The sequence below is a fragment of the Phyllopteryx taeniolatus genome, chromosome 11, assembly GCF_024500385.1.
Source record: "Phyllopteryx taeniolatus isolate TA_2022b chromosome 11, UOR_Ptae_1.2, whole genome shotgun sequence".
In the NCBI taxonomy this organism is placed as follows: domain Eukaryota; kingdom Metazoa; phylum Chordata; class Actinopteri; order Syngnathiformes; family Syngnathidae; genus Phyllopteryx; species Phyllopteryx taeniolatus.
In genome coordinates, this window is record NC_084512.1 from 11,774,587 (window position 1) to 11,801,293 (window position 26,707).

Here is a 26,707-nt window from a genome sequence, read left to right on the forward strand (position 1 = left end):
GATGAAATGTCCTGGATAAATAAGAATGTTCACAGGCCTGTCCCATTATTTTATTCACCTGTATCTTATTAATCTGCCATTTAATGAGAATTAGGTCAAGCTAGTTTTGCTAGCTTTGTCGTCTTTGTTTATACAGTTCACTATAGATGTCACCTTTTACTCATTGAGGTTATTGAGATCTGGGCCTGCTTGAAACTGTCATTATTCCCATATGTTCTTATTGTCACAACATTTAGAAAAGGCAAAATGCATTTTCATTTTGCTTTTCAACCTGTACTAAGCTCCATAGAGGTACAATGATTAATTGCCAATTAATCAGTTATCAAATTAATCTAAAGATTTTTTTCTAATTGATTAATCATTTAGATACCTTAACTTAAAATTGTGCAAATCCTCGGAATTTCAGCCTCTCAACAGTAAATATTAGTAATTACATTTATTATATTAATAAAGCCGTAAATGATTAGATTTTAATAATAAAGTAGACTTTGTTTCATCAAAATAAGACATTTGCAACAATCTTCTTTTACTTTGGAAAACAATTATCATATCAAACTAACATTTTTGTCTGTTTTCTGACACATTATGGCCCAAACTAGTAACTTATAATAAATTTGTCTGCATTTTTTTGCACTGGGTGGAACGGTGAATGACTGGTTAGCACATCTGCCTCACAGTTCTGAGGAAGCGGTTTCAAATCCGGCCTTGCCTGTGTGGAGTTTGCATTTTCCCACCGTGCCTGCATGGGTTTTCAGCAGGTGCTTCCGTTTCCTCCCACATCCCAAAAACATGTATGGTAGGTTAATTGAAGACTCTAGATTGTCTGTAGGTATGAATGTGTCCGCCTCTCGCTTAGAGTCAGCTGGGATAGGCTCCATCACGCCCGCAACCCTAGTGAGGATAAGGTACGGAAAATGGATGGATGGATGGATGGATTTTTTGCACTGTCAATTTGAAATAATGTGCTGTTCTATAAAGAAGGGATGGAAATTAAAATTTTAAAAAGGTTCATTGATTGCTCAAAAATAATCAACAGATCAATAGAATATTAAAATAATCAGTAGCGCTAATCCGGAGCAGAAACATACTTTGTTTCACTTTTGACAATGCATGAGGTGCATTCAAGGACCGCTAACAAAACAGGCCTAGCAAATGCAGATGAAAAAACACTATAAATTAATTAATTCAACATAACAACACCAGATTCCAGTAGTAGTACCCAAGTAATACTTTAATTGCGTTTGCCTGCGGACAAAAACAGCGAATAGCCAATATATTTAGTGAGTAGTCGAAATTTTCAGCAAATAACAGGATAGGTTAAAAAAAGAATCCGCAAGTATGCAAATTTGTGAATGCTCTACAGCGAATATGTGGAAGTTTACTGTGTATGTGCTGGATATGAAATTGAAAATTAAGTGTATGGGCATTGATCAAGTTGAAAAACTGGAATTGTTTCAAAAAAAATTTATATATTTTTTTAAACAAAGGCCTCTGGCAGGTGATGTTTTGAATATTGGTAACCATAGCTTAGGTATCAGCTGTAACTTGTTTAGAACAAAGCATGGTCTTTCGTGAGATCATGAATTTCCAATAATCATTGTTCTTTATTCACGGTCACGCGATTAATGTATTCTTAAATTCTCATGTTTCATATGATTTTATAATTGCTTCAGTACAGTATATTGTCAGGGGGGGGGGGGGAGAATGATTACCAAGGATCCCAAGGAAAAAGTGTATATTTGGATGCAGGGACATTGCCAGATGTTAGTATAAGACGAGTGTTGTGTGCCATAGTATCAGAATCAGAATCAGAATCAGAATCATCTTTATTTGCCAAGTATGTCCAAAACACACAAGGAATTTGTCTCCGGTAGTTGGAGCCGCTCTCGTACAACAGACAGTCAATTTACAGAACACTTTGGAGACATAAAGACATTGACAAAAAACAACAACAAACAACAATTGTGCAAAAAGATGCAGAGTCCTCAGTTCGAATGGCTAATATCGCAATAGTCCGGTGCAATGACCATTGTGCAAAGGGCACTGAGACTTCAAGGAGTGTGTGCGGTTTAAAGTGACGAGTACTGCGATAATCTGGGACAATGGTTGTGCAAATGTTACAGATACTCCTCAATCAGTGTGCAAATGGAGCAGATGCTACTCTGGCATGAGTGGCCACTATATGCAAATAGTGCACCACGGCGAGACAACTACAGTGAGTGCACGAGTAATACATAATACAGAAATGTGACAACGAACTCAAGTCAAAAAATTGCCAGCTTGTTGTAATGGAATTGTAAGTTAGCTGTTCAAGAAGTTGATTGCAAGAGGGAAGAAGCTGTTGGAATGTCTACTAGTTCTAGTTTGCATTGATCGGTAGCGCCTACCTGAGGGAAGGAGCTGGAAGAGCTGGTGACCAGGGTGGGGAGGGTCCGAGAGGATTTTGCACGCCCTTGTCTTAGTTCTGGCAGCGTGCAAGTCCTCAAGGGTGGGTAGGGGGGGTACCGACAATCCTTTCAGCAGTTTTGATTGTCCGTTGCAGTCGGAGTTTGTCCTTTTTTGTAGCAGCACCAAACCAGACTGTGATGGAAGAACACAGGACTGATTCGATGACCGCTGTGTAGAACTGTCTCAGCAGCTCCGGTGGCAGGCCATGCTTTCTCAGAAGCCGCAGGAAGTACATCCTCTGCTGGGCCTTTTTGAGGACGGAGTTGATGTTGGTCGCCCACTTCAGGTCCTGGGAGATTGTAATTCCCAGGAACTTGAAGGTCTCGACGGTTGACACAAGGCAGCTGGACAGCGTGAGGGGCAGCTGTGGCGAAGGATGCCTCCTGAAGTCCACGATCATCTCTACAGTCTTGAGCGTGTTCAGCTCCAGGTTGTGTCGGCCGCACCACAGCTCCAGCCGCTCCGCTTCCTGTCGATATGCAGACTCGTCACCGTCCTTGATGAGGCCAATGACAGTGGTGTCATCTGCAAACTTCAGGAGTTTGACAGTTGGGTTCGCTGAGGTGCAGTCGTTCGTGTAGAGAGAGAAGAGCAGCGGAGAGAGGACACAACCTTGGGGCGCCCCAGTGCTGATGCTGCGTGTGGATGAGGTGGCCTCCCCCAGCCTGACCTGCTGTGTCCTGCCCGTCAGAAAGCTGTAAATCCACTGGCAGATGGCAGGTGAGACGCTGAGCTGGAGAAGCTTGGATGAAAGGAGTTCAGGGATGATGGTGTTGAACGCTGAGCTGAAGTCCACGAACAGGATCCTCGCGTAGGTCCCTGCACTGTCGAGGTGTTCTAGGATGAAGTGCAGTCCCATGTTGACTGCATCATCCGCAGATCTGTTCGCTTGGTAGGCAAACTGCAGGGGGTCCAGCAGGGGACCTGTGACACTCTTGAGGTGGTCCAGCACAAGACGTTCAAAGGACTTCATGACCACAGATGTCAAAGCGACAGGCCTGTAGTCATTCAGACCCGAGATTGCAGGTTTCTTGGGGACTGGGATGATGGTGGAGCGTTTGAAGCAGGATGGAACTTCGCACATTTCCAGTGATCTGTTGAAGATCTGAGTGAAGACTGGCGCGAGCTGGTCCGCGCAGACTTTGAGGCAGGATGGAGACACGTGTTCCGGGCCTGCCGCTTTGTTAATCTTTTGTTGTTTGAAGATGCGTCTCACATCCTGTTCATGGATGGTTAACGCAGAGGTCAGAGGTGTGATTGTGGTCGCGGGTGCGGCCGGGTTGGTGTGTGGTGTGAAACTGTCCTTTTCAAATCTGCAGTAGAAGGTATTCAAGTCGTTGGCTAGTGTGCTATTGTTCTCAGCTTGGGGGGATCGTCGCTTGTAATTAGTCAGCGACTGGAATGCATGCCAGACTGATTTAGAGTCGTTTGCGCTAAACTGTTTTTCCAACTTTGCTGTATAGATCCTCTTTGCAATGTTAATTTCTTTGGTCAGCTGGTTTCTAGCTCGATTATACAGGGCCCTGTCCCCGCTCTGATATGCGTCCTCCTTAGCTTGGCGAAGCTGCTTAAGTTTAGCAGTGAACCACGGCTTATTGTTGTTGAATGTGCGAAATGATTTTGTTGGAACACAGACCTCTTCACAGAAACTGATATAGGATGTGACAGTGTCCGTATATTCATCCAGGCTGCCAGCTGAATTTTCAAAGACACTCCAGTCTGGGCAGTCTAAGCAGCTTTGAAGTTCCATCTTGGCTTCATTTGTCCACTTTTTGACTGTTTTCACTGTAGGCTTCGCACATTTAAGTTCTTGCCTGTACGTCGGTATTAAGTGAATTAAGCAGTGATCAGACGAGCCCAAGGCTGCGCGAGGTATAGCACGGTATGCGTTTTTTACCGTGGTGTAGCAGTGGTCTAAAGTATTATTTTCCCTGGTAGGACAGTCGATGTCCTGCTTGTATTTAGGGAGTTCGTGGTTGAGTTTAGCTTTGTTAAAGTCCCCGAGAATAATGAGGGGTGAGTCGGGGTGTTTTTTTTCAATTTCGTTGACTTGATCGGCGAGCGTTAGCAATGCGGCGTTCGTGTTAGCTTGAGGCGGAATATAGACGCCAGCGAGAATGAATGATGCGAACTCACGTGGGGAGTAGAATGGTTTACAGTTTACGAATAGCGACTCCAAATGCGGGCTGCAGTGTGTGCTGAGCACCGTGACGTCCGTACACCATTTTTCGTTGATATAGAGGCATATCCCGCCGCCCTTTGTTTTCCCCGATGATTCCATGTCGCGGTCCGCTCGATGAATATGGAAACCGGGAAGCATAACAGCGCCATCGGGTACAGCGTTGCAAAGCCAGGTCTCCGTGAAGCACATGGCCGCGGAACATCCGAAGTCTTTACTGGTCTTTAACAGAAGATGAAGCTCGTCCATTTTGTTGGGTAGGGAGCGTACATTCGCGAGGTGGATCGACGGGAACGCCAATCTGTGTCCTCTCTTGCGGAGTTTCACCTGAATGCCTGCTCGCTTCCCTCTGTGGCGACGCTTCCGTCTCCATGCGCCGAAAACCGCGGACGCCGCTCCGGTGAGTAACTCGGGGAAAAAACTGAGCGGATATTCGAAAGTTGGTGACAGAAAGTCCGGAGTACACTCCTTGATGGTTAGCAGGTCTCCCCATTTATAGACGCACAGTTACACACACACACCATTTTTTACTTTGGAACGGCACAAGTTTAGGATTACAGTGGTTTAGCTCATTTGCCCCTCAGTGACCCTTGTGCATCACTGAGTTGAAGTAGATTCATTACAATCTTATACAAAAGTTTAAGTATTCATGCTTGACTTTATTCCCCTTTCCTTCCTTTTTGGATTCTTGGATTCTAGAAGTTGCCTTTTTCTGAATACCCAGTCCAATGTTGCTCCCCTCAGTGGGGAAGGAAATTATTTGTGGGAGCAGATTATTCTCACTCAGATCATAATCGTGCGACTGCATGTTCACAGGCACACCAGTGACTCCAGGTTTTAATTAATCCTAAATACCACCACCACTACCATTCTTCCTCTCAATCAAACTTTCTCTGAACATTTTTCTATTTGTCAGACTCCATGTTTGCATTTGAGTGAGTGTGGGTGGATTTCATTCTAAAGTGAATTCTCTCAACCCTCTTTCAGTGTGGTGTACAACATTTTCATGGTGACTTGGATCACACTGCTGTCACTTTTCTACTCCTCGGAGTGTGAGGCGACCCACTAGCTGTGTTAATATGCTTTAAACTCTGCACTGCCAGTGCCACTGTGTCTTCGAGATGTCAACCAATCTCCAGCTTTTAGACTGTGGAAGCAATTCACAATTTACAAGGACTCAGCCAGTCTCTGTTATCAGATTGTAAACTGTTTTATCCTCCTCGGTTTTTATCTGAACTTGGCAGTAATGCTTTGGTTAGACTTCACCTCAGTGCTTGTCTTCAAAATAAGTATATTTTAGTTGAAACCTTGTTTCTTTAGCTCCCAACTGCTTTTCAGAATCTTTCTTCTTTTGCACTATATGACAATGAATGGTTTTATGGAACTCTAGTTCATTATACTACCCAATGTTATGAAAATAGTTCTGTTTTCATAATGTTTGTTCAGAATCAGAATCATCTTTATTTGCCAAGTATGTCCAAAAAACACACAAGGAATTTGTCTCCGGTAGTTGGAGCCACTCTAGTACGACAACAGACAGTCAATTTACAGAACACTTTGGAGACAGAAAGACATTGACAAAAAAAAACAGTCACTGAGCAGTAAAGGGTTGCTAGTTATCTGGTAATGCCGGTACATTTTATTTATTTTTTTATTTATTTTTTGGACAATTAGCAGTTCGAATGACTAATATTGCAATAGTCCGTCCAGTGCAATGACCATTGTGCAAAGGGCGCTGAGACTTCAAGGAGTGTATGCGGTTTAAAGTGACGAGTAGTGCGATAATCTGGGACAATGTTGGTTGTGCAAATGTTACAGATACTCCTCAATCAGTGTGCAAATGGAGCAGTTGCTACTCTGGCATGAGTGGCCAGTATATGCAAATAGTGCAGCATGGCGAGACAACTTCAGTGAGTGCACGAGTAATACATAATTGGCCCCACAGAAATGTGACAACGAACTCAAGTCAAAAAATTGCCAGCATGTTGTAATGGAATTGTAGGTCAGGTGTTTACGAAGTTGATCGCAAGAGGGAAGAAGCTGTTGGAATGTCTACTAGTTCTAGTTTGCATTGATTGGTAGCGCCTACCTGAGGGAAGGAGCTGGAAGAGCTGGTGACCGGGGTGCGGAGGGTCCGAGAGGATTTTGCACGCCCTTGTCTTAGTTCTGGCAGCGTGCAAGTCCTCAATGGTGGGTAAGGGGGTACCGACAATCCTTTCAGCAGTTTTGATTGTCCATTGCAGTCGGAGTTTGTCCTTTTTTGTAGCAGCACCAAACCAGACTGTGATGGAAGAACACAGGACTGATTCGATGACCGCTGTGAAGAACTGTCTCAGCAGCTCCGGTGGCAGGCCGTGCTTTCTCAGAAGCCACAGGAAGTACATCCTCTGCTGGGCCTTTTTGAGGACGGAGTTGATGTTGGTCGCCCACTTCAGGTCCTGAGAGACTGTAATTCCCAGGAACTTGAAGGTCTCGATGGTTGACACAAGGCAGCTGGACAACGTGAGGGGCAGCTGTGGCGAAGGATGTACTTTGTGTACTTGTGGTTGATGTTTTGTATCTTTGTTTTTGTAGTTGCCTGTCTTGTGCTAAAATAGGGTCATATCTCTGTAGTCTATCTATAAAGATTGATGTTTAGAATAATCTGAATTACTAACTTTTTATGTTGTTTGAATTTGCTTCTCTGTGGTAATAATTTTTTTCTGACGCAAGAACAGTCAGAAAACGAGGTATCTTTAGCCTTCCTCTGCTCTTGTAATGTGGGAGTTGTATTTACAATACAAAAATATATTGTCGGAATGTGCAGGGCTTCAAGAGTTACCAATGATAGCAACCTTTGCACAAACGATCTTATTTTTCTGACTTGTGTGAAGGAGTGCCTTGTTGGTCTTTATGTTTCCGTTTTAAGGTCACACAATCTTCATACTCCAAGTAGCTAATGGGAGAAATTTCTCTTGAGCTGGAGATCAAGTCTCTTTAGCTCATAGGTATCAAACTCAAGGCCCGGGTGCCAGATGCGCCCCGCCACATAATTTTATGTGGCCCGCGAAAGCAAATCATGCTCGTCAACTTCTGTGTTTCTGTACCCAAATTCCAAATTGTCATAATAATAAACAATAATGTTGAGAGATTGCATTTTTCTGTTACCAAACCCTTCTTCCACAGTAACTTAAACAATACTTGAACAAACTATTATCCTTGTCTTCTGATTTCAAAACTAGTTATCCCTCAATTTGTTGTGTAATGGTAATATGTTTTGGTGATGATTAAACATTTATATGGTTTCACTGTTCTAACGGCTCTCTGAGGGAAATCATAACTACAATGCGGCTCGAGACAAAAGAGGTTGACACCCCTGCGCTAAGTAATTTTTTTTTCTGGTTAAATCATTCCTATTAAGTGAACTTGGCCGACAGTGTTGTAGAAGTCCATAACATAATAACAGCCCATAATATAATAATGGCCCATAATAATAATGAACTAAATTATTCCCTTTTAAAATGTTATAGGCCCATAACGTAAAACTGGCCAATAACGTAATAAAGGTCCTGAACCTATAACGTAATAACCACCCAATAACATAACTTATTACGTTGTTGGCTAGTTATTACGTTAATGGCCTGGTAATAAAAATTTATTTGCAAATCTAATAACTGAGCCCATAACATAATATTAAATTACAGGACTTTTATTATGTTATTGGCCAGTTGTTACATTATGGGCCTATTACGTTATGGGCCGTTATTACGTTATGGGCTGTTATTATGTTATGGGCTTAATTAAGTGTCTTATTGTGGTTAGCATGGAGTGTTTTCCTTAATTATCAGCTATGTGTTTTCTTTGTTTTAACTTTAAGGGATAAAGTAAATAACAGCTTTCGAAAATAAGTGCTCATTTCAACTCTGCCTCCATTTTTTGCTACTTAGCTGCAGCATACATTGGATAAGCAAAATGTGCTTGTGATTAGTGTGTCAAGTAATGAGCTATGGATGGAGCCTCCTTGATATGCAAATCCTGCATCAGTATTTCAAGATGCTGAAGAAAATGCTTCGAAGAGGTGCCTTGGCCTCCCACTGCTGACATGGAGATCTACTACGAGGAGTAGTTGAGAGGTTGGACCCCTCAAACCTTTAGCAATGAAACAAATGTTCCACTCCATCAGAAATAGAGGCGGAATGAGACGCAGGGTCGATTAAGTTACGAGGGGGATGTGGTGGTGATCTCATAAAGGGCATCGGCAGATGTATGGCCTTTAACAGAATAATTTAAACCACTTAATGGGGGACAGGAATTAATGGCTTCCATTGAGTGGAGTCAATTATATGGATATTTTCATGAAATATTGTGTACACTTCATAGTGTAATGGAATACCCATCGATCCCCTTCCTTTAGTTTTTGACAATTTGCTTTAAATAAGAGTAGCAGCTGTTGTATTTCACAGTATTTCTGACTTCATATAGTGCTGTAAATGTGGGGTTTTCTTCCTTTAGGGAGGCACAGCCGTGATTGTGACAGCTCTTGTTAATTAGTATTAATGTCAAATAATTTACAGTTGCAGTGGATGTACTGTATGTGCAGGCCTTGTGCTGTCAAGCATAAAATTGGATTCATTATGATGATGGAGGTTCTGCTTAGGTTTTTTTTGGCCCTGTGGTTTCAGGTCACTGGGTAAAGTGATGGAGAGCCTTCTGGCTTTAAGGAGGGGCGGGGCAAGCTGGTCACAGCGAGAAAAGCGAGGACAAGTCCTCAACAAAGTAACCCATCACTCACTGGCATCTCTTTCAATCGGGACTCTGTTCTTTTACAGCTAGAGCTTGTGACTAAGAGTGACAAAGACCGATTTCAATCTTGAGAGGCAGTATGATGGTGGGAAGAGACATTGTCTATTTGTCTTAACTGTGTGTGTAATCAAAGTGCATCTATTCACATGGGAACAAGTAAACAGTACTTTTTTGAAAATAAAGTATTTCATTCAGTCACAGATGCAAACATTTGTATATGTGGCCATCAGAGTCGAATTTATACGAGTCTGGTATAACCACAACCTTCTCCTTAATCCTTTTGATTTTAACTTCCTTTAGTCAATTTAAGATATGCAGCAGAGAAAAAAAGAACCTGTATGATCAGTTATAATTATTTTCATAATTGTTGTTCTTGTCAACCAAAAAAAATGGAATCATTGCAAAAGCATTGCAACAGGTTTTTTTTTAATACAAAAAAATATTAAGTATGCAACCCATGCACTTTTTACAAATTAGAAATTGAACAAAAAACAATCACAATTAATTTTCATGCATGAAAGACCCCATGAAATGTGCAAAAAATTCCCAAGATCAGAATCAGAATCAGAATCATCTTTATTCGCCAAGTATGTCCAAAACACACAAGGAATTTGTCTCCGGTAGTTGGAGCCGCTGTAGTACAACAGACAGTCAATTTACAGAACACTTTGGAGACATAAAGACATTGACAAAAAACAATTGTGCAAAAAGATGCAGAGTCCTCTAGCACTTAGAGCAGTTCGAATGACTAATATTGCAATAGTCCGGTGCAATGACCATTGTGCAAAGGGCGCTGAGACTTCAAGGAGTGTATGCGGTTTAAAGTGACGAGTAGTGCGATAATCTGGGATAATGTTGGTTGTGCAAATGTTACAGATACTCCTCAATCAGTGTACCGACAATCCTTTCAGCAGTTTTGATTGTCCGTTGCAGTCGGAGATGGCAGTGGTTGTGATCACAGAACTGGATCAAAAGATTTGTTTCCCCCATTTGCTGCGATTCCTTCCACCACCCCACCTGACCTCCTGTATTCTATGCATGCAATACAGGGAAATTAATTTACACCTGCAGTTATCTGGGCTGCCTTCCATCATGTTTTGTAGCACTGTGACATGCATCTGACGTAATATTCTTCTTCGCCGTCTGAGTCTTTTACGGTTCGTCTCGTCTTCTTTCTCCGTTTGTTTGCTGCTGCAACACACACCAGATGGGAGAAGCTAAAAGACAATTGCTATTCTCAGAGATGCTCCATAAGGTACTAATGATAATTTGAAACTGCAATACTCTTTGAATTTTTATCACAGTTTATCGGTAAACTGTACACCTAATTGCTAATATCCGGTCAAAAGCTATATAATTACTTTGGTTGTTTGTTTACGTACACGTTGTAACAAAGTGTTATTGATTACAACTAAAGATAAATGTGCATGTTCAGAATCAGAATCATCTTTATTTGCCAAGTATGTCCAAAAAACACACAAGGAATTTGTCTCCGGTAGTTGGAGCCGCTCTACTATGACAACAGACAGTCAATTGACAGAGAACACTTTTGAGACATAAAGACATTGACAAAAAACAGTCACTGAACAGTAAAGGTTTGCTAGTTATCTGGTAATGCCGGTACACTTTTTTTTTTTTTTGACAATTGTGCAAAAAGATGCAGAGTCCTCTAGCACTTAGAGCAGTTCGAATGACTAATATTGCAATAGTCCGGTGCAATGACCATTGTGCAAAGGGCGCCGAGACTTCAAGGAGTGTATGCGGTTTAAAGTGACGAGTGGTGCGATAATCTGGGACAATGTTGATTGTGCAAATGTTGCAGAATCTCCTCAATCAGTGTGCAAATGGAGCAGATGCTACTCTGGCATGAGTGGCCAGTATTGGTCAACAATAGATATGCAAATAGTGCAGCGTGGCGAGACAACTACAGTGAGTGCACGAGTAATATATAATTGGCACCACAGAAATGTGACAACGAACTCAAGTCAAAAAATTGCCAGCATGTTGTAATGGAATTGTAGGTTAGGTGTTTAAGAAGTTGATTGCAAGAGGGAAGAAGCTGTTGGAATGTCTGCTAGACATTAGTTAGGACTAAAGAAACCAATGTGACATACAGTGGGTATGGAAAGTATTCAGACACCCTTAAATGTTTCACTCTTTGTTATATTGCAGCCATTTGTTAAAATCATTTAAGTTATTTCCCCCCTCATTAATGTACACACAGCACCCCATATTGACAGAAAAAAACGGAATTGTTGAAATCACACAGCCATAAGTATTCAGACCCTTTGCTGTGACAGTCATTTATTTAACTCGGGTGCTGTCCATTTTTTCTAATCATCCTTGAGATGGTTCTACACCTCCATTGGAGTCCAACTGTGTTTGATTATACTGATTGGACTTGATTAGGAAAGTCACACACCTGTGTATATCAGACCTTACAGCTCACAGTGCATTTCAGAGCAAATGAGTATCATAAGGTCAAAGGAACCGTCTGAAGAGCTCAGAGACATAATACTGGCAAGGCACAGATCTGACCAAGATTATAAAAAAACATTTCTGGTGCACTTAAGGTTCCCAAGAGCACAGTGGCCTCCATAATCCTTAAATGGAAAACCTTTGGAACGTCCAAAAGCCTTCCGAGAGTTGGCCGTCTGGTCAAACTGAGCAATCGGGGGAGAATAGCCTTGGTGAGAGAGGTAAAGAAGAACCCAAAGATCACTGTGGCTGAGCTCCAGAGATGCAGTCGGGAGATGGGAGAAAGTTCTAGAAAGTCAACCATCACTGCAGCCCTCCACCAGTCGGGGCTTTATGGCAGAGTGGCCCGACAGAAGCCTCTCCTCAGAGCAAGACACATGAAAGCCTGCATGGAGTTTGCTAAAAAAACACCTAAAGGACTCCAAGATGGTGAGAAATAATATTACAAGGTAGAACTTTTTGGCCTTAATTTTAAGCGGTATGTGTGGAGAAAACCAGGCACTGCTCATCACCTGTCCAATAGAGTCCCAACAGTGAGCCATGGTGTTGGCAGCATCATGCTGTGGGGGTGTTTTTTAGCTGCAGGGACAGGATAACTTGTTGCAATCGAAGGAAAGATGAATGCGGCCAGTGTTATCCTCGACAAAAGTGCTCAGGATCTCAGACTGGGCTGAAGGTTCACCTTCCAACAAGACAATGACCCTAAGCACACAGCTAAAATAATGAAGGAGTGGCTTCAGAACAACTCTGTGGCTCTTCTTGAATGGCCCAGCCAGAGCCCTGACTTAAACCCAATTGAGCATCTCTGGCGAGACCTGATATTGGCTGTCCACCAACGTTCACCATCCAACCTGACAGAACTGGAGAGGATCTGCAAGGAGGAATGGCAGAAGATCCCCAAATCCAGGTGTGAAAAACTTGCATCATTCCCCAAAAGACTCATGGCTGTATTAGCTCAAAAGGATGCTTTTACTAAATACCTAGCAAAGGGTCTGAATACTGATGGCTGTGTGATATTTCAGTTTTTCCTTTTTAATAAATCTGCAAAAATTTCAACAATTCAGTTTTTTCTGTCAATATGGGGTGCTGTGTGTACATTAATTAGGGAAAATGTGAACTTAAATAATTTGAGGAAATGGCCGCAATATAAACAGAGTGAAAATTTTAAGGGGGTCTGAATACTTTCCATACCCACTGTATATTTAGATATGTCCCATAGTGTTCCAAACAAAACAGTAAGGCTTGTGTTTTTCTCCCTTAAAATTTATATGACGCAAGGTGGATCACCAATCATTCATGCATGTAATATATAGCATTTATTTGATGAAACCAGCTGTTTTGATGTTTAGCTTTCATGACTGGAAAAGTTGTATCAACTATAATGATAATTTATGTCTATCATGGCATCTCTGTGAATTATTATTTTCTTGTCAGTTTCTGACTGATGATAGCTTTATTTATTTCTTGTGTTGATGAAATCAGCTGTTTTGATGTTTAGCGTCATGATTGAAAAAGTTAATATACAGTCATGATTGTGTATCATGGCACCTTTGTTAATTTGTAATGTCTTGTCTGACTGATGATGGCTTTATTTATTTCTTGCAGTACTTTAACTTATTTCACTCTGATAATAAAAATAACAGACTCACACAGCCTGTACTTATATTCTATTGGTACTATTAGAGAACAACCAATGCTGTTGCTCATGATGCAGTGATGCTTTGATACCAGCATCTATAGGAATGCAAATGCAACTATCTTCCAAAATGAATAGTCGCACCCTGGAGCAAACACTGCAGCTGCACCACTAACTGTGATCACTCGGTACATCAAGCCAAACTGTTGTCTGCACTGTGTCACACATGGAGAAAAATGCATGTCACATTTTGTTTTGTTTCCAGCCTTGTCTGACCTCAGATGAGTGATTAAGGAATTGCTTAAAGTGACTGATAAGATCAGGTCACAGGGTCACCAATGATAAGTGAGGTCACACAGGGTCATCATCAGTCTGGTTCATCAATTTTGCTTCATACACATTCATGCAAGTACACAAAGCTGCTCTTTGTGTACTCAATGTTTTCAGTGAAAATCACAACAAGGGACCACTCCTTTCACCATTTGGCTTATTGTCGTTGATCACAAACGGCAAGAATTTGTTAGAGAGGTTTTCTCATTTTCAGAGCATTGAGGTTGTTGGCATACTTCAGTCTAGGCCATGTGAACTATTCACGTGAACAAAAAGGTCCATTAATAACAAATGAAAGACTATTCTCTAAGCTAATGGAATTGTTGGTCTTATCTAAAGATGCTCTTTAGAATGCTCTTTATTAGAAGATGGACTATTAATTATTAAGTGTGAAAGATGTTACAGTTCTCTGTTTTAGTTGACATAATGCTTTTAACATATTTTTATAATACATTTATTTCTTTTTTGACAATTGACTTTTTGGAAATATAATACTATTTCATTTTAAAATGAGACAGTAAAGTTTAATGCTTGACATATGGAAAAAGTACCCATTGTCATCATTCATACAAGAACACTTTTTAAAATTAGTGTTGGGTCCAAGCATATACAACTTTACATCAAGAAAGTTGTTACACCAGCATTTTTTTGCAACATAGTTAAATAACTTATAGTTTACTGCATTAATTGCAAGTGTGTTTTCGTGTGTGTGTGCTTAGTACTAAATATAAATATGCATGTTCAAGAAGTCACTGATGGTGTAGTGGTGCACTCGCCTTACTTTGGTGCTGGCAGCATGGGTTCAGTTCCCACTCTGTGACTGTGTGAATGTGAGTGTGAATGGTTGTCTGTGTCTATGTGTGCCCTTGCGACTGACTGGCGACCAGTTCAGGGTGTAGTCCGCCTTTCGCCCAAAGTCAGCTGGGATAGGCTCCAGCGCCCCGTGACCCAAACCAGAATAAGCGGTGTTGAAAATGGATGGATGGATGTTCAAGAAAAAAAGATATCAGTGTTGTTTTAGTTCATAATTTTTTATTCTGTAATATGACCAATACTTTTCATAGTCAAGTGTGTATGAAAAAAAAGTCACTGGTTCCTTAAAAAGCTAAATACAATAAGCATTGGATCAAGGCACATACAAGACTGGCCAAAGGGCATACAATGCACTTTGGTTTTTTTAAACATGAAGAACAGGTAATTTCAAATTGTGGCAACAAAAATGTTCACTTTGAAAATACAAAATAGTAGTTATCTTAAGGGACTGCTGACACTTTGATCATTTTAACAATCATGTATTTTTGGCCATTTGACTTGAATGACGCAGGGACGGTACTGAAGAATGTCACCATTGTCATTTTGCCATTGTTGGCTTCTACAAATAGAGATCGTGTGGGGTCCTGTGTCAGCCTGTCCAGTCTTCTTGTTTTGAGGAGCCAAGTCCTTTTAAAATTGATGTGCTTTATCTGCCCTGTGCTGTGGCCTACAATCCCATCAGAACAAATGTAACTAGAATCCTGCTAAGGTTACTCTGCTGTGTTTCAAGCTTCCAAACAAACTTGCAAATGTACACAACTAAGAAAGTAGAGAAATGAAGAATGGCACGTCATCCAGAGTGATCATGTGAAAACTCGAATATCCTTGATCAGTAGTAAATGAGAGAGCTCACTGCTGTTTATTGTTCGTAGGAGGGCAACATGTCTGATTTGTGATTTTTATTGATCAACTGTAGCTTAGTTTATGGCAATTTCTGCCTTTGTTTTTCAGACAGCCACAAAGTGAAAATAATGACCTGTGCTTGTCCTACGTTTTCTAAAGTCTGATTGTTCAACACAGCAATGAAAACCCACTTTCACAGTTGACAAGTTATCATATCTCAGAACATAGTTTCTTTTTAGTTGGTTGATCATTTTAAGCCAAGGAAATACAGTACAAATTACTACAAATCCCTAAAATATAATTGCAGTACTACACCCATTGGTTGAGTGAGGGCCTGCAAGTGGAATGTTCTCAGTCTTCATAAAATGTCCTTAAATATAAATTATATGGCAAATGTAAATAACATTGCTCCCTTAGTCCTATAGATCCAGTGTTTTGGAAAAGTCTTGCCAATCTGTTTACAGCACGCACTCATCATGAATGTCTGTGTGCAATATCATGAATGGGAATAGTCTGAATCTGGTATTCCACTGTCTCTATAGCTCCTGTTGTTAATACTGTTCTCGTTGTGTGGGCTCTTGTATAAACTCAGTCCATTAGGTGGAAAAATTGTGTGTATCACAAACTCCTCCTTGGACACAGGAAGCTGATTTATTGGTATCATTTGAAAAGAAGTCTCTCTTATTTCTAGAATTGAGTTGTCCTTCTTAGTGCCAGCTTCAGCATAGTCATCCTTTCTCCGACGACCTTTGTTGTAGGTGCAGTTCCTAGAAAAAAGTGACCCATTCCTGTGGACGTACCAGCACACCAATGCCAACATGATTATTGCCAAAAGTGCAACAGCCCCTCCAATGATAGCAGCCAAAGGCAGACTGGAATTTTTGTAAGGCTCTTTCTCCTGCTCTCTGTTTAAAGTTGTTGTTGGGTTGTAGGATTTATGAGAGCCAGTCTCCGTCTCTATGCAAACGGGAGTCTCGTCTGACAGGTATATATTGCTGGTCTCCATGGGAACCATACATATCCTGTAGGAAGACTCTGGCTCCAGCGCAGTGAGCAGGTACTCCGTCCTCTCCCCCTGTACTATTGTCTCTGTGATGGAGCCAAATGCAGGGCTGTGTCCCAGCTTCAGCCAGCTGAGCCGAAGGGCAGTCATGGGTTGTGATACTCTCCATGATATGTGTACTGTATCTGAGCTACTTGACTTCACGCTAATTGTGATGATCTTTCTGCCTGATGATATGGTAGTGCCGTGGTAATTTTTGCCCATATTTGGTCCCTTTACTCCAGGCCTTTTAGTCACAAATGAGGGCCATTGTGGCTGTGAGGGACGGCCAGTGTTGGAGACCGTGCTTGTCTCAAATGTGGATATAAATTCTAAATCTCTGCAGTCAAACATGTCTGTAGTTAGGTCTTTTAGAGCCATGCCTTTTACCTTATCAGGACCCTGGCACATGAATCCCCGTACATTTACTTTTGTCGGCAATGCCCGGAGCCAGTCACGCACCCATTTCATCCTGCAAGTGCATTGCCAGGGGTTGTTGCGGAGCAAAAGCTGTGTGAGATTGTCCAGATCTTCAAAAACCCCTTGTGGGAGGCTGCTTAGGTTGTTGCCGGATAAGTCCAAGCGATACAGTTGCCTAAGGAAGGCAAAAGCCCCAGGTGGGACCCTATTAATGTGATTATCTTGGAGCTGCAGCTTCTCCAAACTTGTGCCTGGCAAGTTAGCTGGTGGTGATGTCAGGGAATTCCTCACTAGCGAGAGCTCAGTCAGGTTAATCAGATTGATGAAAGCCATCTCTCCAATCCCACGGTTGTTGAGCAGGTTTCCATCTAATATTAGTCGCTTCAGGTTGATGAGATCTTGCAGTGACTGTTCAGAGATTGATGAGATGCGGTTGTCTTCAAAGCGCAACTCCTCAATGCTCATGGGTAGGCCTGAGGGGATGGTACTAAGGTGGTTCCTGGAGAGGAAAAGCAATCTAAGGTGACTACTGTCCCTAAAGGCCCCCTCTTCAATGCTGACTGCTGACACAGAGTTATCATCCAAGTGAAGTTCCTCAATATAAGGAATCTGGTCTAAGGATGCATGCGTGATCATCCGAATGTTGTTCTCCTGAAGATGGAGCTCTTTCAACCCAAGAGGAAGGTTACTGGGGAACTCGTCCAGATTGTTGCAGTACAGGTAGATCTTCTCCACATTTGAGAGCCTGCTCAGTTCCGCTGGAATTCCTGAACTCTTTATTCGATTGTTTTGGAGGAAGAGCACTGTTGCATCCAGGGGTAAACCACTAGGGATGGAAGTCAGGCCACGGTCATTGCAGTAGATGAAGGTTCCATCACAGCGGCAGGCAGAGGGACATGAGGCAGAGGTCACAAGTGGGTTAGCAAGGCCCAGCAGCAGTCCAACCCTGATGAGGGAGAGGATAAAGGCCTTGCATTGACGTACCATCTTGAAGCTGAGTTGCCTGGCAGTCTAATCACTCAAGAGGCCCTGCGGAGAAGACACAAGAGTATATTTAATGCACAAGGCCTTTAAGAGAGGGTCAAATTCCTTTTCTTAGATTTGCTTGGTGTTGGAAATGCCTGAAGCACTTCATAGATTAAGTACAGGATCAGATTAAATTCTTCCTGAGTGATATGGTAGTACTTAGAATTCAGTATTGTGGCTCAATAAAAGTAGCAAAAGTAATAGCATTGATTTGTCTCACTCGCTTCTGTATCTCAAGGCCGCCTTTTATTGCTACATACTAAAACGGAAAACAAACTCGTGCTTTGAGTTACTCTCCAAGTGCTGACTACACCTTTTAGTATTTAGTCCTTTCAGACATTCAACAGTTTCTTAAAATTTTGCAGAACATTTTTTTTTTATCACATTTGAAAGCTTTTTTTTCCTCCACACCTTTTGTGGTTTTATTATTGTAACTATGTCAACAGGTGCTACATAATAGTTGTGCAATGTAAACCAATCTTTGTGTTGCCCTTTTCTTCCTCATTACTTTTGACTTTACTTTCTGATATAACCTATTCACACACGCACACACACACACACACACACACACACACACACACACCTATGTGGTTTTAAATTCTTGTCCAGTCAATGAAATGGAAAGATGCAAAGGCATACACGTTTCCATACCTGATTCATAAGGGTTAGTAAATCCTTTCTGCTCACTGGAAAATCCAATAAAGGTTTTCTTCTTGTATTATCCTTTATGAAAAGAGAGATTTTTCTGGAGGCTCTCTGGCGTTATCCTGACTGGTCAGTGTTTGCGGAGCTGATCCTTGTTTGGACGATGACCTCTTCTTTTGTCAGAGGCTCATGCCTTCACTGCCTTTACCATGGCAGATAAGCCTGCTGAATCAGCATCCCCTCTCAGTGAGCGAAAGCCTGCACTCTCTAAGGTAATATAAAAAATCCTAATGGTTCTTGAATTTTTCAAGCTCAGTAGCCATAACTGTAGATTAGATTTTTTTTGTTTGTTTTGTTTTTTTTCTTCTCCCCCGCCCCCAGTTACAACAATCCTTCTGGTTTTAGTATAGGCTCCTCTCTGCAATCAGGCGCGGCATGCATGATGAGTTGACACAAAGCTGGTCTGAGCCATGCCAATCCCCTGTGCCACAGGCTCAATCAAGGCCTGTTCACTTGTGTACTCCAGCTTGTAAAGGTAACCAGAATCCTCTTGGCCCTTGTCAAGATTGTGTATACATTAATCCTGGGCTCCGGTTCCGGATGTGGATGAACAGTGTTCTCTCTTCTAAGGAGAAAACCGGTAAAAGGTGCTTATCGTTTTGGGCCAAACCTCCCTCATGAATCTGGACCTTGATTCATGCTGGGCACTTTTCACACCTCAAATCACACCTCAAGTCCTGAAAAAGAAAATGAGAGAGACAAACATACTTAGTAACGTGTAATCTTTTAAAATGAGGAAACACAACTGCACAACCTTTTAACACTTGTTTGAGGGAACAACAAAACATGTTTCTTACTAGACTTCACACCGATCTTATCAGGCAGATCAGTATCGTCTTATAATTAGCATTTTATGCTGATCGGTTTTGATGTCATAATTCGCCGATCGGCTCCGCAAAAGACATTTACTTCGCGTCGCCATTGTGTACGGTATATTTGAATCCAAAAGCTAGTTTATTTTTAGCCTAGTCACGTGTCTTTTGACATAGTACTGTAAATATCTGACCGCCAATGAAGTTATTATTTTTTTAAACTGCGGCGGTGTGGGACATACAACACTACTGAGACAGGCATCATTTAACGCGTGGATCAGACTACAAGACAAATTTGGTCTTTCACGATTGCAGTATGTTAGACTACTGCAATAAAATCTTGTATTCCGATACCATCGTATCCCGTTTTTTACGATCACTGGGCTTTATCTTGTCAACTCAAACGCGACCGGATACACTCATTACCACGGCCACGAGAACAACAATCGATCGCGTCGTGTGTATTATAAGAACTAAATGGGGGGGAAACGTGTGTTAGTGGTCACCGGTGCTCGGGAGAGGACTTTATTTCAAGGATTGCTTGAGGTATGTTCACATACTTTTAATACAATACGGCTCACCAGCAGGCAACAAAACGTGATGTAGCCTAGCAAGCTAGTACTAGCACTAACGGTTGTACCGGCGTTCTGTCGAATCATGCTCTGAAGTTCCGGTGTGTGTGAAGTAATATAATTACAATAATCCATCCATCCATTTTCTGAGCCGCTTCTCCTCACTAGAGTCGCGGGCGTGCTGGAGCCTATCCCAGTTGTCATCGGGCAGGAGGCGGGGTACACCCTGAACTGGTTGCCAGCCAATTGCAGGGCATATAGGAACAAACAACCATTCGCACTCACAGTCATGCCTACGGGCAATTTAGAGTCTCCAATTCATGCATGTTTTTGGGATGTGGGAGGAAACCCACGCAGGCACGGGGAGAACATGCAAACTCCACACAGGCGGGGCCGGGGATTGAACCCGGGTCCTCAGAACTGTGAGGCTGACGCTCTAACCAGTCGTCCACCGTGCCGCCTATAATTACAATAAAGTAATTTAATTACAGTAAGTTAGCACCCACTATTTCTGTCATGTTGTAATGTTGGTTTGACCTGACTGATTAGAATACATGACCTGACTAGAGCAGTGATTTACAACCTTTATGGAGCCAAGGCACACATTTATTTGTTCAGTCTGTCACTACGCCACACTGGCATAAATAGATGAACAAATATATATTTATTGTAAATATAATTTTTGGAGTAATTAATTAAGTCATTTAAATAGACAAATTGCTCCGTTGTGTGATCGGATCGGTGATCGGTTATTGTTTTTTTTAAAACTCTGATCGGTGATTGGCCCCAAAAATCTTGATCATGTAAAGCCTATTTCTTACATTACAAAACTCAACCACTCTGTGTACAAATTGATGTGATTAGAAAAGTTATTCTACATTTGATTGATTCTCAACTTTTATTACTTATTTTGATGAATTTTAAAGATAGTTGTGAAATACCCTTTTTGGCTATGATTGTGACCCTTGATTTCTTACAGGCTTTATGTTAACAGAACACCTTTATTGTTTGGTGGTCATTACCTTAACAGAATATGCAAAAATCTAAAAAGGTCCAGTTCATTTTATTGAGTATTTTGAATTCACACGTCTTTGACCATACTTTAAAAAGGTATGTGCAAATTTTGAAAAAAATAAATAAAATAAGATACCGAACTAGGTTTTCTGAATAGATAAAGGACGATCCAGTCAGTGCTCACATTGTTAGCAAGCCCATTTGAATTTCATATGAGGAGGAGAAAGGCTGTTGCATCCATCCCTGCCATCCCCTACCTCTGTGTGACCCGTTGCCCCCACCTCACCCCCCCTTTAAAACCAATGAATACTGCTTCTGTTTGTGGAAATAGAATTTCCGTTACCTACATTTTTATTTTTCCCATTTGAACACAATAGCTTTGTCATCTTATGTGACCAGCTGGCAGCACCCTTGTGCTGTAAAACACAGAGAGGTAAATCAGGAAGCAGGGCCCCAGCCATTTTACAGTTCGTTTCCCAAACCAACAGATGGTTAGAGACTTGTTAACCCAATTGCGATTGATGAAATGCTGTCTAATAGGAATTCATTTTCCATTAAATATGCGTAGGTCCTTTTGAGCAGAACATCAGTTGTCAAATACCAGATGAGGTAAAGCACTGAATGTGATTTCTGCTAACTTCTGCATCAAGGTGGAGGAGATGTTAAATTTAAGGAACAAAGGTTTATAAAAACTGGATGACAGCTGTTTGATAGATTTGACTTTTTAATGCAGCACTTTGTAAAGACTTTAGTTCTAAATGGTGGGTTTCACCTCATATTGAGAAGTATACATTCCTGTATATAATAAGAGCTCAGCTACACTTATACGAATAATATACTTTTGGGATTATTTGAGATTATCTACATAAATGCAGCATCAATATTTATTTCTACTGTCCACAAAAACTCCTATCATCGACTGTTAATACTAGTCTATAAGAATGAACAAGGAACCGTGTTAGCCATTTCTAAACAATACGAAGAATGTAGTCTCGGTGAGTGAAAGTATACTGTTGTTCTACATTTAACCAGAAAGGCAATTGGTTTTTTTTAATTTTCGTATTTATTTTGCACAAGGAGCGTAATCTGACTTTGCTGCTGGGTGGCTATTATTCCCCATTTTATTTCCCCGTATTATTTATCTGCACTCATCAGGTTTGAGGAAAGAGCCCCCCTCCATTGTTTACTACAAGACAAGTATGCTGGACCTCAGCAGAAGAGGTTTAGGTTCGAAAGCACTTCATCCAAGGAGTTCATCTAACATTTGACTAAAATTGCATTACCACATGCTTTTCCTTGCAGGTTGTATTTTTGTTTGGAGAGCAATGGAGTCAAACATCTCCTGCGACAAACATCTTTACACATCGTTTTAATAGTAACCACTGGCCAGACAGATTTCAACAGCAGGCCAAGTGGCTTCTGCTTGATTAATTCTGCACTGGCAAAGTTAAATTGAGCATTAAACTCAACGTGTGTGTGCGCGTGTGTCTGTGTGTGTGGGTGTTTGAGTGTGTGTTACCTTTCAGTAGAAAGCATGGTATATTGCATGGATGTTGATAGCCAATGTGACTTCAAGATGCACAAATATCTATTGGTTGGCAATAACAGCATGCTATACTTTGTGCCCCCTGGATATACTTTACATTGCACAAGGGAGACATTTGAAAATTCATTCATTCATTCATCTTCCATCCCACTTATCCTCACTAGGGTCGCGGGCGTGCTGGAGCCTATCCCAGCTATCTTTGGGTGAGTGGCGGAGTACACCCTGAAAAGGTCACCAGCCAATTGCAGGGCACATATAAACAAACAACCATTCACACTCACATCCACACCTATGGGCAATTTAGAGTTTTCAATTAACGTACCATGCTTGTTTTTGGAATGTGGGAGTAAACCGGAGTACCCGGAGAAACCCACGCAGGCATGGGGAAAACATGCAAACTCCACACAGGCGAAACTTGGACCCCGGTCCTCAGAACTGTGAGGCAGATGTACTAACCAGTCGTCAACCGTGCCGCCCATTTGAAAATTCTGATAGAAAAAAAATTATTCCTGCTTTTAGGAAAGAATGCACTATAGAAATTGTAAAGGCTAGCTAAATTATTCATGAGACTGCAGATTAATTTTGCTCCACTGTATCTATCCATTGGGAAATAAGTGCTGTTTGTTTCTTTCGTTGATTATTCATTTTGAACCGGTACAGTAGTTGTGATTGATTTGACACTACAGGCTGTAGTTAGTCTAGGTTTTTGTCTGCAATCTCAGCTTCATAGATATGGTAAATAGTCATTATACAAGATAGTCATTTTGTGTTTTTAGTGGTTCAAGATTTTGTACTCTTGAGTCCTTAATTTCTGAGAACCAGAGGTGGGAATTAAATTATATTGTATGATTCAGTTAAGTAAAATAATTGTAACGACAAGTTAATACAAAAAAAAAAAAAAAAAAAAAGGCTCTGGCTTCCTGCAGAGATGGGCTGAACAGATGATTCTGGTGGCCCAGTGAGCCTGGAAAGGCCTGGGACAGACAGGGGTCTCACTTTTGTTCCATGCTGAAAGGAGAGCTCAGTAGCAGCTGCAATGATTTTTCCCCACATGGGGGTGGTAGGCACCACAAGATGTGTGTGAAAACATATGCAAGCCTATATGCATCTGCCTGTGTGTGACAAGCGAAGCTGTAAAGAGGAGCACATCTTGCCGACAGGCCGAGCGCCCTCTTACAATATAGCGATTTGTCAACCTTTCTCCTGGCCCCACTACTTTCCTCACTCAAATTACTTCTAAAGGTTATCTTGCTGTTTTATTAGTCTTTGAATGCTCAGCTTGTTTATCGCTGGTTTAAGAATAGACAGTAAATATAGTTTAGTGGCAGAATGGATTAGGAAAATAAGGAATGATAAAGTTTAGTGCTGAATCAAAGCTATTTCTAAAAGTACGGGTTTACTGTTGTCTTTTGCAGATACAGTCATGCTCTGTTATGCAGAATGAGATCTTGCTTGTGACCTGGTTAGTAGTTAATCTAAAATGAAAGCAATTGGCTGGGAACTATAGCCTGAGGCAGTCATCAGTGAAGACAACTCATCTGCCCTCCTGTCTATATTGAACTGAATTTATTTTTGTCAAATACATTGAACCGTGGCTTAATTGGATAATAACTAAAATTGAATTTATGCACATCATTCAAAGGCAATTGTCTGGTGAAATTACGATTTTAGCCTCGTACAGTATATCTGTTATTGGTTTAAACCCGGATGACCTTATTGTCTCATGAAGATAAAGGCTGTGTGAAATTGGATTAACAGCTGTCTCTGGGATGGTGTTTCCAGTAAAACGTGCATACAGTAATGGAATGGACTCTCAGTTGCACTGATGCAAAATGTTAATACAGAGTATGTTAATACCTCAACGGCAATTAAGTGGAAATGTGTTGTCAGTTGAGCGCAATGTCTGTGGAAGGTTTTTATTTTTTATTTTTTATTTTTCCCCCCTAAAGCAGCCAGTGCGCAGAAAGCGGTTGAGAAGCTGTTACACAAGTACAATTAATGGCTGTACGTGGATTGATTTGTGCATTTAAACTCATTTATCGAGAGCTCTATACATGTCGGTGCAAAGTTTAGTGAGATGTCAGGACGTAAGTGGGAGCTGTACGGAGCCGTCCCGACAGAGACGCATTTATCGGAGTTTGTCCAGCTGGCTCTCCCTGCTCATCGCTGCGGGGGATCTGCGCTGCAACTCAACATGCTCACCGTGGTGTCTTGACGAGCCTTGGCGCCGGCAGAGTCCCGACCACCCTGTCTGTCCCCTCTTAATCCTATCAAGTTTGTGTATTCAGTGATCAAAAGCTCAAACGGCTGGCGCAACGATAACGCGTCTCCACCGGTTTGCACCAGGAGAATGGCATTGGCTGTCGTTAGAGACGCAAATGTATATGGGGCTCCTCGTCACTGCCTCCACGCAGTGCAAAAACCTATCCCCGTCATAGAGTAAGAGAAACATGGGAAATCAAGTTGAAGTTGATTTAGTCATTTGCGGTGGGATAGACGAGCTTGATTTGGTTGCTGGGAGAAAAGAGCGCCCAGTATTTATTTATTTATTTATTTTTACAACACCATCGCTTCAAGCCCCAAAGCAAAGCAGCCTGCCTTACAACCAACGCAGTACCCCGTGTTTTCTAATAGGGTTTGTACATTTTAATTAATATAGATTACAGATTGTTTTATTATTATTTTTTTTTTTTTATCAAGATGCAGTGTGCGACTCCAGTCTGAAGTCAGTTCAGTCAAAAAGAAAGAACAAAATGATGCACTCCATCTGGACAGTACCAGTCAGACACACTTACCTCAAAAGACAACCAACAAAGAAAGTTACAGGTATCCTCTGAGGGGGTTCAAGGCAGAGAGGGGGGGAAAGTAATCCAGTCCAAATTGTGCGGATTCGATACAAATCCCAAAACGGTTCCTCTAACTCACGGGGCCAAAGCTGTATTGGATTTAGCTGTAGCACGACGATTGTGTTTACTGGCACCCCTCACACTTACACACTCTGCAAGTTGCGCAATGACATGCGCGCACGGATTGGTCCCAATAACAAATGTGGACTTATGTCTGCCTGTAGCCTTGCTCCAATAGCCAAATGATGTCACTTGGAGGTGGGGCCTTTCTCTCGCTCACTGTATGTGTGAGTCTCTCTCTCTCTCTCTCTCTCTCTCTCTCCCTCCCTCCCCGCTATTGCTCCCTGGAAAATACATGTCTTGCAGTAATCGGGGGTTACACTAGGGGGAGTGGAGGAAAAGGAAAAAAACATCACTTGGCAGATGTGAACACGGGAGAGGAGTTGGTAGGCACTGGTTGAGGAAACATGCTCTTCAGCAGCAGAAAGAGGGAGAGGATTAACAAAAATAGCCGAATTGCATGTTGTTGACCTTATACTGGTTTCATCAGCTCTAGTAGAAACATCACAGATGAGGTTGATTCTTAAATTATATGTACAAGTGACAACGGTGAGTGTTTGGACATGCTCGGCATTCGTTGTTTATACAACAGAAATTAGTTCATGAGCTATATGGCATACCTTAACTCAACTGCCTTTTAGCCCTAATGTTTGACCTGATGGTTCCGTGTTTTAAATGAAGCCAAACATGCCCTCAGAGGCCCAAAGAAGCGGTGAGTCACCCTTTTAGTAATAGGGTTTCCGACACTCTCCTGCCCAGCGTCATCTCCAGTGTCTCCCCCCTCAGGCTTCCTGACTGTGCTGACACCATAGCCCACAATACGGCTGCTCTTGTTCAACTGTTGACTGAAGATCAGCAATCAGATATGGGTGACGTTTGTCACCATATGTGTAATTGAGAAACCACTTGCCTAAATGTCATTCACTACTCCCAAAACTACATTTAACTATTACACCATTCATTAGCTTGTGGTTAAACCACATTTGCCGGCAGTATCTGCCAACCCAATGTTGTTTTTTTTATGGTTTGCATGTGCACTTTTGTTCTCAACACATTTACAGACAAATCTTGTATATTTTTAAGTTTGCTAAAGCATGTGATCAAAATGCAAAATTCAGAGATTGCACGCAGTCAGGATTCACATTGTGTTTCATA

The 26,707-nt window shown here is 41.6% G+C and overlaps 2 protein-coding genes across 5 annotated transcripts in view; one reads left to right on the forward strand and one right to left on the reverse strand.

Annotated features, from left to right (window-relative positions):
- The window catches only part of macrod2 (mono-ADP ribosylhydrolase 2), a 487,683-nt gene that overhangs the window by 57,297 nt on the left and 403,679 nt on the right, over positions 1–26,707 (forward strand). The gene's annotated exons all lie outside the window — the stretch shown is intronic.
- Positions 14,866–25,712, reverse strand: flrt3 (fibronectin leucine rich transmembrane 3). Its single transcript, XM_061790508.1, has 3 exons — positions 25,442–25,712; positions 18,649–19,379; positions 14,866–18,000 (listed from the first exon to the last, which is right to left on the reverse strand). Exon 3 carries the CDS (start codon positions 17,956–17,958, stop codon positions 16,006–16,008), a length of 1,953 nt encoding a protein of 650 aa, XP_061646492.1. The 5' UTR covers positions 17,959–18,000; positions 18,649–19,379; positions 25,442–25,712; the 3' UTR covers positions 14,866–16,005.